This window comes from Electrona antarctica (assembly GCF_951216825.1).
Source record: "Electrona antarctica genome assembly, chromosome: 14".
NCBI lineage: Eukaryota > Metazoa > Chordata > Actinopteri > Myctophiformes > Myctophidae > Electrona > Electrona antarctica.
The window spans coordinates 360,837-373,923 of NC_136795.1; the positions used below are offsets into that span (position 1 = coordinate 360,837).

The 13,087-nt window shown below is 41.5% G+C and overlaps 2 protein-coding genes across 2 annotated transcripts; both read right to left on the bottom strand.

The window, feature by feature from the left end:
• Window positions 1-485: 485 nt before the first annotated feature.
• On the bottom strand, window positions 486-4,269 carry LOC306936466 (parvalbumin beta-like). Its single transcript, XM_079519962.1, has 5 exons — window positions 4,009-4,269; window positions 3,093-3,159; window positions 2,833-2,965; window positions 1,193-1,302; window positions 486-793 (listed from the first exon to the last, which is right to left on the bottom strand). Exons 2-5 carry the CDS (start codon window positions 3,151-3,153, stop codon window positions 768-770), a joined length of 330 nt encoding a protein of 109 aa, XP_079376088.1. The 5' UTR covers window positions 3,154-3,159; window positions 4,009-4,269; the 3' UTR covers window positions 486-767.
• Window positions 4,270-7,236: 2,967 nt separating this feature from the next.
• Window positions 7,237-12,759, bottom strand: LOC306936467 (parvalbumin-2-like). The gene is made up of 5 exons (XM_079519963.1): window positions 12,666-12,759; window positions 11,374-11,439; window positions 9,634-9,766; window positions 8,668-8,777; window positions 7,237-7,551 (listed from the first exon to the last, which is right to left on the bottom strand). Exons 2-5 carry the CDS (start codon window positions 11,429-11,431, stop codon window positions 7,526-7,528), a joined length of 327 nt encoding a protein of 108 aa, XP_079376089.1. The 5' UTR covers window positions 11,432-11,439; window positions 12,666-12,759; the 3' UTR covers window positions 7,237-7,525.
• Window positions 12,760-13,087: the final 328 nt, after the last annotated feature.

Genomic DNA, 13,087 nt, shown 5'->3' on the forward strand with positions numbered 1-13,087 from the left:
GTGGGGTCAAAAGCTGTATATAGGAGGGGCTAGCGCCCCTCAAAAATAGTCTTTAGTGATGATTTGAAAATGCACAGTACCTGTACAGTCATTATCAGATGTAGGCCTACCCTTTAACTTGTTTATGCCCAAAAGGATTGGATAAATAGCTTTTGTGGAATTTGTAGCAATTGTAGAAATATCAGATTCAGACCTGTACATTACTTCTTGAGACCATTTTCCAATATATTTTTTTAACCAAATGGCCAATTTTACATCAAGGTACCCACTCTTGCAGTTATACACATAGGGGTGTGTGTGTGTGTGTGTGTGTGTGTGTGTGTGTGTGTGTGTGTGTGTGTGTGTGTGTGTGTGTGTGTGTGTGTGTGTGTGTGTGTGTGTGTGTGTGTGTGTGTGTGTGTGTGTGTGTGTGTGGTGTGTGTCAGTGCGCATGCACATACCTCTATATTACATATCTACATTCAGGGGGAAATAACTCCAATAAATCCGTAGCAAAAGAATATTTATTCCTTTTTTGTAACATCATCTGTTCCTGGAAAGTGCATGGTATAGTTTTTCTTTTTTACATAAGGCAAAAGTCATCTTTTAAGACATGAACACAACAATTCACAATCATCGTCATGGACGCTCAGTGTGTTACGTAGCAGAGGAGAAGCGTAGGTATTTATTCATGTATAAAAATCATTTCATATTGGGATGAAAACTGGAGGTCGTGTGACGTGAACACAGTGTTGTTCCATCAGAGCAGGTCCACCAGGGGGCGCCGTTTATGCCTTCACCATCGCAGAGAACTCTGTACACAAAACAACAAAACAAATGTTATCATTGTAGTTATGTTAGGGCAGTGTTTCCCAAAGTGGGGTCCCCAGGGGTCCTTGAGGGAGTTCCAGGGGGTCCCCAGCTAAATGATACTTAGGAACCAAATGGACTCTGATGGGTCTGTAACTCGGAGTGTACAAATGAAACCAAAGTTCCAGGGTTCCATTTGTACACTCTCAGAGTTAAATTTACATTGCTTTTACAATATAAATTGGGGGCCCCAGAGATATAGAAATGCCATTAAATGGGGGTCCGTAGACTAATGCATGTCAAACTGGGGGTGCCTGAAATGAAAATGGTTGAGAATCACTGCTACTGTACTGTACTGTACTGTACTGTACTATAGAGCCTGGATGAAGACAGAACTGTGTACCGTCGATGCCGATCTTTCCGTCGCCGTCGCTGTCTCCGGCCTTGAGGAAGGCCTTGGTCTCGGTGTCGGTGAGAGCGCGCGCACCTTTGTTGAAATTCTGCAGGAACAGTCTGGAGGACAACGGAAAAACACATTATAGTTAGAGTCAATATAAGAAATTATAAGAGTCAAAGCAAGCAATTGGCTTAGGGTCATATGGTCAGCTTTCTGCAAAAATAAACGTGCATTTAGTTTTTTATGCACCATATCTGGAACTTTAACTCCCAGAAAACTGCAGGTCTGCATGCCACTCAAACATTACATTTACTCAACAGTTTTGTTTTTTTTTATGTTTTTTTGTGGCTTTCGCCTATTTTATTTTTTTATGGAGGGACAGACAGTAGGCTGACAGGAAATGGGGAGAGAGATGGGGGGGGAAGACATGCAGTAAAGGCTGTCGGGATCGGGAGTCGAACCCGCTGCACTCTGCCAGACTGGATTACCAGCCAAGGTGCCTGGACCACTGAGCCACGGCCCAGGCCATTTACTCAACAGTTTTGATGTATTTTTACTTTACTTGAGTATTTCCAAGTTTCTGTACTTTTACTCCTCAAAGGCAAATATTGTATTTTTATTTGAAAACGTAATAGTTACTAGTTGTACTTTTATTAGATTTTGATTATTATTACAAAACCCACATACATTTCGGCATTTAAAAATAGCCGATCTGCAAGCTCACAATGCGTCGCCATGTGACGCATTGTGAGCTTGTAGATCTGCTATTTTCAAAATAGTTTAATATAGAGAGATGGTATATTCTGCATAATGAGTAGGCCTATATACTTTCTACTTTTGGTACTTTAAGTACATTCATATGCCATTATTATTATTATTATTTTAACTTTTACTCAAGTACATTTTTATGTACATTGCAGTATTGATACTTTTACTATGAGTACTTTTTCCACCACTGTTTAAAACACAACTAAAAACGTTTCTGCCTTTGATTGAATTATTTAAAAATGTGTATTTTATTTTCTCTTCTGAAACTGTATACCGGTATGTCTTTTATATGCATCCTAATTTCATTTTATAATTGCGTTTCCTTTGCTTGATATTCTGCTATAAAGCACATTGAATTGCTACTTGTTGCTGAAAACAGCCTTGCCATTATGCGCTATTCCCATGCATGTTACGCACATTACGCACGACTTTACGCACGGGGATACATTGAGCATTTTGAACGTATACTGTCGCCTGTGCCAACAAGAACTACATTTATAATGTCGCCTGCCAATAAGAACTACATTATACTGTCGCCTGCCAACAAGAACTACATTATACTGTCGCCTGCCAACAAGAACTACATTATACTGTCGCCTGCCAACAAGAACTACATTTATAATGTAGTCATTTCATTGTTACGCACTTTACGCATGGGATACTGTGGGCATTTTCAGTGTAACAGACTTATAAAGCTCAGTGGTGGTGAATGGTGCGTTTTGTCGTGTCCATTAAAACTATAAGCGTGTTATTTACTTGAGCTCATCCTCCTCAATGAAGCCGCTGGCGTCCTATAAACTATAAGCGTGTTATTTACTTGAGCTCATCCTCCTCAATGAAGCCGCTGGCGTCCTATAAACTATAAGCGTGTTATTTACTTGAGCTCATCCTCCTCAATGAAGCCGCTGGCGTCCTGGTCGATGATGGAGAAAGCTTTCTTCACGTCCGCGTCCGTCTTTCCCGTCAGGCCCACCGCGGCGAAGAACTTCTTGTGGTCGAAAGAATCAGCGGCTGGAAAAGTGGTGATGATGCAGCAGATGTTGTAGCTATGATGCCTTTAAGCTATAAGTCGCTAACAAGTCAACACACATGATTTGAGTATTGTTTGGTAAATGAAAGGATTCATTTTGGGCTATACCTTTGCATCCGTCCAGGGCTGCAGTGATGGCGGCATCAGTGAGTACTCCGGTGAAGGCCATTTCGATCTGGGAGGAAAACATGACAATTATATATAGAGGATAACTTTGTCTGGGTGAAAACACTGCATGGTTGGGGAACCTAAATAGTAAATAATGTCCCTGAATCCTATAGGCTGTAGCATTATTGGCACATTTTGGAATCTTATACAAATTACATATGGTTTCTTGTACTTTTTTATTCCAATTCATTCTTTTAAGATTATGTGGATCATCATCATCATCGCCATCTATTTAATTTAGTCTGTTAAAGGCATCATCACTTCCACAATACATTGCCTTCAATTTTAAACATTCAATGAATCACTATTTGCGCTTTAAAAACGTCGCCAATGAATGATGTTTTCATTACCAACCGAATATAGGCTACTGTAGCCTAGTATATATAGCCTACATTTCAGAATCCATCCCCAGCTATAACAAACAATAAACGCGAATTAATCCACTTTACAGAGCAATGTGAAAACTGTATAGTGTCCCATTTGGGGAAGCCGAGACCGGCTTATAGACTCTCCCTCCCCGCATGCAGCATGCGGAGGGCAGCTGCTGCCTGCCTCTCCCCTGCATGCTGCTGCTGTGATCCATTTCTCCTCCTCGTAAATCTCCGACTGTCTGTCCTGTCCTGTCCTGTCTTCTCCGCATCGCATGTCAGGCTCCCCCATAAAGCAGAAACCAAACCCAGCATCTTTTCTGCCTGGAGTCGGAGTCCTCTTTCAGAAGAAGAAGAAGCCCATATGGATATAAAAAAACGCTACATTTTTCTGCGAGGCGCGCCTGTCGAGCCTGATGGATGCTGTGAGTGTCTGGTGGTCCCCGCGGCCCGCCGGCCGGACGGTCTTGGACTCTTATAAAACTCACCTCGGTTCTTTTGTCCTAGAGATGGAGGATGAGGATGACACGGGGAAGACTTGGGAGTCGACTGCTGTGATCTTCCACCGTGATCCCCGTGACCTTTTTATACTTTTTTCGGTCCACTGGAAATCCGAGGCATAAGCATAGCTGACACCACATCACACCGATGAGAGACAAGGGAGAGGGGGTGTGCAATGCTGCATGCACGGCGGAAATGTTGTCCACTAGCCAGACTGGAGGAAGACATTGCGCTTGCAGGTCTATTTTGGGGGTTTCCCCTAAATGAAGTCACTTAAAAGGTTGCGTTTGGAAGGAAAAAAGAATCCTCCCAACGCTAAAGAATATACACTGCACTGCTGATGACTGTGAATTAGGCTCAGAGAGCAAATGACACTTGACAATTCCCCAGTGAATGAATGAAGAGAACAGCACTAAGACCGTTTGCTTTCTTAGTATATAGTTGCTTTTCTTAATAATAAAGCTTTTTGTTTGTGTTTGTATAGGTTTCATGTCTGCAATTATAGGTTACACTTAATAGAACCGCATTTCCACGACCATGTTTGGGATGTCAGAAACTTCTCTAGTTGCTTTGAAGTGGAATTATTTCTTGCGGAAAATTGAACACTTTAATCAATGTCGTCGTGAATTAAAACAAAAATGTATTAGTACTTTAAATTATGTGTATCATGCAGGTCTATCAATGGCACACGTTCAAATGGGAAGCACGTTGTAATACTGACAATCTCCTGGAGGTGGCAGCAGCACTGTCCATTTGGAAGAGAGTCATACAGTATACTTTGTATTTATTTGTTTTTGAATAGTAACTAACTGATTGTAGCCTTCCCTGTTGTTCCTAGTCATCTGATAGGCTTCATGGTTGAATAGTAACTAACTGATTGTAGCCTTCCCTGTTGTTCCTAGTCATCTGATAGGCTTCATGGTTGAATAGTAACTAACTGATTGTAGCCTTCCCTGTTGTTCCTATTCATCTGATAGGCTTCATGGTTGAATAGTAACTAACTGATTGTAGCCTTCCCTGTTGTTCCTAGTCATCTGATAGGCTTCATGGTTGAATAGTAACTAACTGATTGTAGCCTTCCCTGTTGTTCCTAGTCATCTGATAGGCTTCCCTGTTGTTCCTAGTCATCTGATAGGCTTCATGGTCGATGGATTGCATTACAGACCAGTGTATAGTCATGTAGCTGTGTGTTTTAATAGTGTAAGCTGATGTTTGTGTTTTTTCACCCCTTTGATCATCAAATGCTTGTGTTTTGTCATTAGTGGGTTTCAACCATGGCTTTTTACATTCCATCGTAGAAGAAACTGTGGCCTATATATATATATATATATATATATATATATATATATATATATGCCACTCCACCTGTCATGTCATACAAATGGGCTGCATGGCAATATATATTAGATATTATATCAATATATCGTGATATGCGACTATATATTATAATTATTATAATAGTGTTTCCTATACTTTTTAATCTCCAAAAATAATGAGAATATAGGCTATAGCATATTGAGCTTGCAGATCAGCTACTTTCTCCGTGTTTGATATTAGCGGCACAATATAGGCTGTATTATCGCCGACGATATCGATATCAACATCGAGACATTTGATGAAAAATATCCAGATATTGTTGATTTTGTATATGGCCCAGACAGGCCCTTCCACGGTATACCCCCAGGTCCCCCCCCCACTAACCCATTCAAACCAGGGAAGCATTGGTGATGTCATTTTACATTTTTTTTTAACATTTTCTGAAACATCTTGAAAGCGTGTGAAGAACCACTTATGATTTAGAAGGCATATCGTAAGAATCGCCCTCATGCAGGGTCTTGATGCATGGGGCTAAAATGAGCGGTGTTGTAAGTGACACCCCTCGCCGTGGGTCCGGTCGGGTGCACCCACCCACCCACCCACCACCACCACCACACCCACCACCACCACACCCACCCACCCACCCACCACACCCACCCACCCACCACCACCCTGCCTGGCCTGGCCTGCATGGCTGCCTGCAGCACCTTGTACAGTAGTAGAGCTGAAGGGTGGTTCGTGCTGATGCAACCAGAGGCTATTCATAGACCCAGACCAGAGAGAGAGGCTTCTCCTTCTCCTGTTCCTTCTCCTGCAGTTGCTGCTGGCCCAGCACTTTCTTTCTGACCAGCAGCACTCTCTCTCTCTCTCTCTCTCTCTCTCTCTCTCTCTCTCGCTCTCTCTGTCTCTGTCAGTCTCTCTCTCTCCAGACTATAAAAAAAACTCATGGCCAGTAGGACCTCCATGAGAGAACTATCCCCCAACCAGTAGTAGTATGTGCTGTAGATAAGCAAAGAGAACTATCCCCCAACCAGTAGTAGTATGTGGATAAGCAAAGAGAACTATCCCCCAACCAGTAGTAGTATGTGGATAAGCAAAGAGAACTATCCCCCAACCAGTAGTAGTATGTGGATAAGCAAAGAGAACTATCCCCCAACCAGTAGTAGTATGTGGATAAGCAAAGAGAACTATCCCCCAACCAGTAGTAGTATGTGGATAAGCAAAGAGAACTATCCCCCAACCAGTAGTAGTATGTGGATAAGCAAAGAGAACTATCCCCCAACCAGTAGTAGTATGTGGATAAGCAAAGAGAACTATCCCCCAACCAGTAGTAGTATGTGGATAAGCAAAGCCACTGCAGGGCATCCCACCCCAGAGCTATATAGGCATGTAATGATATATGGTAAATCGATTAAGATCGATTCAAACCGGTGACAATTTGAATCTCGATTTGAATCACGATGCGAACAGCAGAGCAGAAGAAAATACTGGATCTTTCAGTAAGAAAGAGTTCCAGTTATTTGCTACCGTAATGGACGAGAGAAGACAATTAAAAGAGAAAGAAAATACTAGATTTGTGTAAGAGAAATAATTAAAATAAGTAGATTGTTGCGGTCATTAAATGACCGGAAAATCTAATTATTTTAATTATTTACAGACAATATTTTGTCTGGAAAATAAATGTTGTGTTTTAAAAATCGAGAAGAACCGCATCGTGAATTGAGTGAATCGTTACATGCCTATACGCCATTGAGTTTTAGTCCTATTTTGGTCGTCTGAAATCGTTTAGTCCCAAATAGTCTTAGTCGACTGAATCTTTCAGTCTTCGTTTTAAGTCAACAAAATGAACATTGAAGGTAATATTACACACCAGAAGAGAACTAATAACACGGGAGGGATTACACCAAAAGAGTATTTATTCCTGGTTATTCACTCTTCCTCAAAAGTGCATCATGTGAGGTGTACAGTTTTTGCACAATGCCATTTTTCTCTAACATAAAAACAACACAGCTGGATAACGGTAACAAATACACTCATGTGTTCAATGTAGAGAAATTGACTGCAGGCAATAAGATATAAAAAAATATTCTTTCAGCTGGTGAGTAGTGAGAGTGTTCTTGGAAGGAGTTGAGTTTTTAACGGGTTCCATCGTGAAATGTAGTGGGTCTTGATTGGTCAGTGGTTGGTTTATGACTTAACGAGCAGAGCGAACTCTGTAGGAAATGGAAAAGAAAAGAAAAGAAAGAACGCTGTTAGTCTCCTGGGAAACAACTATATTCAAATCTTATGTCAAACCGTTTTGTATAAGTAAGTAAGTAAGTAAGTAAGTAAGTAAGTAAGTAAGTAAGTAAGTAATAGTATATTCAAATTCTCATGTCAAATGTTTGTGTAAGTTGACAAATTTGTACTATAAGTTAATGTATGCACAACAGGTCGCTTCTTCCTCCACATTTACAGGTTCAAAACAAGCGTTTTGAACAGAAAACGTAGTGGAGCTGCGAGCTGTTTGTGTGGGCTTGTCGCCCGACAAGCCCACACAAACAGCTTTCCTTTTCAGCCTATCAACTGACCATGAAGCACTTGAACAGCTTCAGATATTCAACAATGACTGTTGTTTACATGCTAAAGACTTTTTTTTGTTTTAAATCCAGTAGTTGTTTTAATGTAGGAAAACATTAGACGCTGGGTGTTTGGGTTAGAGCATATACTGATTGGCAATGTCAATAAAGTTACGCTATTCCTCGATCGTAGTGCAATCACCTCTCTCCCTCAGGAGAGGCAGACAAGGGACATAACACTTAAGGATCACAGCTTTAGAGCATCTGTTTTTATCCATTCCTGATGGGCTTTCAAGGGAGCGGCTAAGCTCATACTGCCCTGCAAGACTAGTGTAGCCACACTGTCGCTCAAAACAGAGTGATTTATTTGGGTCAAAGGTCAAATCAGCCATCACGTTTTCGAGAGATAAACATTTAGCTTGTGAAAACTATAGTATGTTTAGTGCAAGTTCACTTGCATAGCCTACTTCTTTAGGTTCATTTAAATAGCGTACTTCTAACTCAAGCCATCTTTGCTGGCAAGTTGAAAGACTTCTCTTCAGTTTGATTATTTGCGTAGTTGCACTTGGGCAAAGATAGGGCAGTATAGGCTATACCTGTATATGCTGGGAAGCACTTAAACTCCCACCATTCTTTGAAATGATACTGATAGTATCTTCCTGGATTACTATTTCTATGCATTTGATGTGTTACCTTGCTTATAACTGCCTACATTGTGAATTGTAATTTTTTTTTGTATCCATGTATTGTAAGAAGAGAAGAAGCGCTCACCATCCATGCCGATCATGCCGTCACCATCAGCGTCTCCGGCGGCGAGGAAAGCCTTGGTCTCTTTGTCGGTGAGTGCTCTGGCGCCCGCAGAGAAGTTCTGCAGGAACAGCCTTTAGGAGAGGAGAACGGAGACACAGGAGAACGTTACCAACCATCCAGACACCGTCAAATACTCCCATCACATCATGAGCCCTATAGTGGCCCTATTCTAGGGAGGGGATGTTCCGTGAAAATAGCTGATCTAGCCGCTTGCAGGTCTGCTATTTTCGGCAAAGAGATCTGGTGTAGAGGTGGGGGGGGGGGGGGGGGGAGCAGACCAAGTACAGAGCCCTGGGGGATGCCAGACAGCTAAGTAAATAGGGTTGAATTAACTCCAAAGAGTGTCAATAAATATGGGCCCACAGCGGAGCTACCTTATCTTACAGATCGATTTGTGAAGAAATATTGGGCAGAATTTGAACGTTTGAGATGCCGCCTTGAGATGATCTTTTTTTTTTGCCTTTAAATAATACAGCCAAATATGTAAATTGTGAACAACTATGTGTGCAGGTGAACCCAGCACTTCACTATGGAGTGAATCTGATGCTACCGTTGTAAACATGAGCTATGTTGTAACTTGTAAACATGAGCTATGCTGTAAACATGAGCTATGCTGTAAACATGAGCTATGGCGCATATGTTGGTCAGCATTGTCCAGGATCTCCACAGCTCAGTGATGTATTTGTGTGTCCATTTAAAGTGTGTCCATTTAAAGCTTGAACTATTTGCTGCTAAGTGTCTGCTTCCTTTGCCCCCCCCCCCCCCCCCCCCCTGCTCCTCAATGAAGATCATTGGCTCAGTGATGTATTTATTGTTTGTGTGTCCATTTAGATCCTATATTATTGTTGCTATTATAGCTCAGTGATGTATTGTGTGTCCATGGTTTAGATCTCATATTATGATCGTCGTCGCTAAGTGTCTGCTTACTTGAGCTCCTCCTCCTCAATGAAGCCGGAGGCATCCTGGTCAATGACACAGAAGGCCTTCTTCACTTCGTCCGCGGACTTGGCGGTCATGCCGGATGTGACGAAGAACTTCTTGAGGTCGAAGCTGTCGGCAGCTGCAACGCAACAACGTTTTGGTCAACCGTGAGTGAGCAGTGAGCAGTGAGCAGTGAGCAGTGAGCAGTGAGCAGTGAGCACAACCCACTCTAGTCCATAAACAGTTAACAATGTTAATACAATATAACTTATACAGTTGGGGGTGGTTGTATTTCCCCTCCCTGTTCTTCTATTGCAGGGGTTCTCAACCCGTGGGTCGCGACCCCTCGGGGGGTCGCCAAATTATTTTAGGGGGTCCCCAAATTATTTTCAAAAAGAAAAAAAAAAAAAGATTTCGTTTTTAAAAAAAAATTTCATGATTTTTCAAAAATAGCAGACCTACAAGCTTGTAGCTTGTAGATCTGCTATTTTTCAATAGCTAAATTATAACAATGCTTAAAACACCAAAAGGGGTTCCCGCCCAAAATGGTTTAAGGTTATTATAGCAGTCAATTTATATTGGGGGTCGGGAGGGGGCGGGGCGGGGGTCCCGAGACATTGCCAAAGCATTTCCGGGGGTCCCCGGTCAAAAACGTTGAGAACCCCTGTTCTATTGAGACATTTGAATTTTAAAACCTGACGGTCAAGATTCAATGTATCCCCCCCGGGGTCAAGCTGGGAGGCTCTATTAGCTCAATGGTATATAAAACAATTGTCAGCACTTGTTTGTTTGTTTGTTTTTTTTTGCTCAGAAAACCGAGTTCAAATCCGGGGTAGAAGCGGAAAGTTAGGCTACATACTGTAGCGCCACTATGTCGAGCAACACTAAAATAGAAACTAGTTGCACAAGCGGTTTTCTGCAACATGTGGTAATGTAATATTGGAATGCAGGTCAGGTGGACGAAAATGTACACCCTCGGGGGGGAGGGGTGAAAATGTACACCCTAGGGGTTGAAATTGTACACCCTTGGGGGTACCTCTCGGTTTTGGGATTCTCCCAGGGTTTAAAGGTCAAATATGTTATGTATCACATATTTTAAATGAATAAACTTAAAAGTTAAGCTTCAAGTTCTGAGTTGTCTTTTAAGTTGTTTCCTGAGAAACAACTTACTTACAACAAAAATACTCGCATTTTACTTCAGTAATAAAAAAAAATGTCAGTGTCAATACTGCAATGTAGAAAATACTCTGTTACTGACTAGAAGTCTGGAATTCAGAATGTACTTAAAGTACCAAAAGTAAAATAACTCATTGTGCAGAATTGTGACCCGTTTCGCAAGTTTTCAAATGTATGAAAACATTATTTTGAAAATAGCAGATCTACAAGCTCATGAGGGCTCGTTCGGGACACATTGTGAGCTTGTAGATTGGCTATTTTCCCTACTTCTTAAACATCAAATTTGTTGTATATTTCATGGAATTTCTTCGATTTGTTTCTTCATGAAAATAAAAAATCTTTTTTTTTAATCATTTTGTTTTTAATTAATGAAAATGTTAGCTTTTCTGGGGGGGAATGTTTTTTGAAAATGTTTTGAAATAATATAAAGGGACCCACACAAGATTTGTCCACGACCCACAATTAGGTCCCGAACCAGTGCTATAGCTGTTAATTAATTGTGATGTATAATGTCTTTTAAATTAATAAGTATAATAAATGAATTGTAATTTTAATAAAGAGTTCTCTTACCCGCACACTGATCCAGTGCGGCCTTGATAGCAGCGGCATCGAGTCCAGCGAAAGTCATCTTAATATCTGAAAGAAATGTGGAAAAAAGAAAGAGGTTTCACGTTACATTATGAGCGCCATCATGTGGTCTGTCGTGGTACTACAGTGCATACATCATCTTTCTGTTAACCACTCAATGCCCTGTTTTGTTTTAGTGGGAAAATTCTGAAATTTGTTTTGAAATCTTTTTCTTTTTTTTGTAGATGTTCAAAAACAACAAACGATGCTGTTGTGAGCTTGTTGACCAGCCTGGGAGGTGAAACGTGATATAGTTTGAATCCTTTTGAAAGATGTTCACAATTGTTGCTCTATATTATTGCATGGCCCACATTGGGGTGGTTTGAAGTGGTTAAGATCAAGCTCAGTATAGCCTATAAATGCTGCATTGATCATGAAATGCCATGATAAACTGTCATGATAAATTAACTTTGTAAAATTCCACTGACAAATTTTAGAAATACATTTTAAAAAGTGTGTTTGATAAAGTTTGAAAACAATATGCCATGTGGAAGAGCAAGTATATAAGGCTTGTTTAAAAACCTGACTGTCAGTTTATGAAATGTAAATAAATGTAAACTTGAAATGCTTTAGAAAGAAATTAAAGGTTATAGCTTAAAGCCTTGTATAGCTCTATATAGCCTCCTTGTGTAGGCCTACAGCATAAAGATTTATAATAATAATAATACAAGTCCTGAATCCTCACAACCAAGTAGCCTTTGGCCCTGCAGTGACTGTCTGTCCAGTGAATGAACTGCATGGCTAACATTAGCTGCATGGTCAAGAGCAAGCAGGCAGGCAGGCCTAGTTACATCTCAACCATGTCAGATGCAGGGCGACCATAGTGTTGCCCTGCGGATAAATGCCAACCTCAGCACCAATGCCACTACCGTAATAACACAGGCCTAGATACGAAGTTAAAACACCCCGTGAGTGAGAGAGAGTGAGATTTGGAAGGAAAAAAAAAGTCCTTTCCTCAAGAATAAATAGCAACTGAAATCATATCATCCACAAATGGTTGTTCCTTTCTCCAAAAAGAACAAAAAAAGATTGAAAACCGCATTTGGTCTCCTGTGTTGCTCCTGTTGAGATTATAGTCCAATGGTGTTTGAATTCTCCCAAGAAACCAAGACCCATTTTCTTTCTTTTTTTCTTTCTTTTTTTCAAAGTTTTTGAAGTCCTGCATCATTGATCAATACATCATCATCATCACCATCACCATCACCACCGAACACCATCCCAAAGAGAGGACTCACCTTGTTGCGCTGCGTTGAGGCGAGTGAAAACCAGAAGGAACTCTTGGGAGTGAATGACGCCCACCCTGTTGCCCGGGCCTCCTTATATACACCCCCAGCAACACCATTTACAGCCCGGCCCGCCGCGAAGGCCTGAATCTGCGCGAAGGGGAAAAATGTGTCTAGTAGTAGCAAAGCTATTTTTGGGGGGGATCTGCATTGCATGGGACGGGACGGGAAGGGGAGGGGAGGGGGGGAGGGGAGGCCGGAGGGGGTCCTTCTCCTAAACCTAACACATGCAGGAGGCCACAGGTTGCTTTGCAGTTGCCATGTGTGTGTGTGTGCCTATCCGTGCGTGAGGCCTCCCCATGCACCCGCGCGTGAAACCCGAGAGACTCCCCGGCCGGCGGTGAGGCGACCCACTAAAAAAAAGTGACTTCATT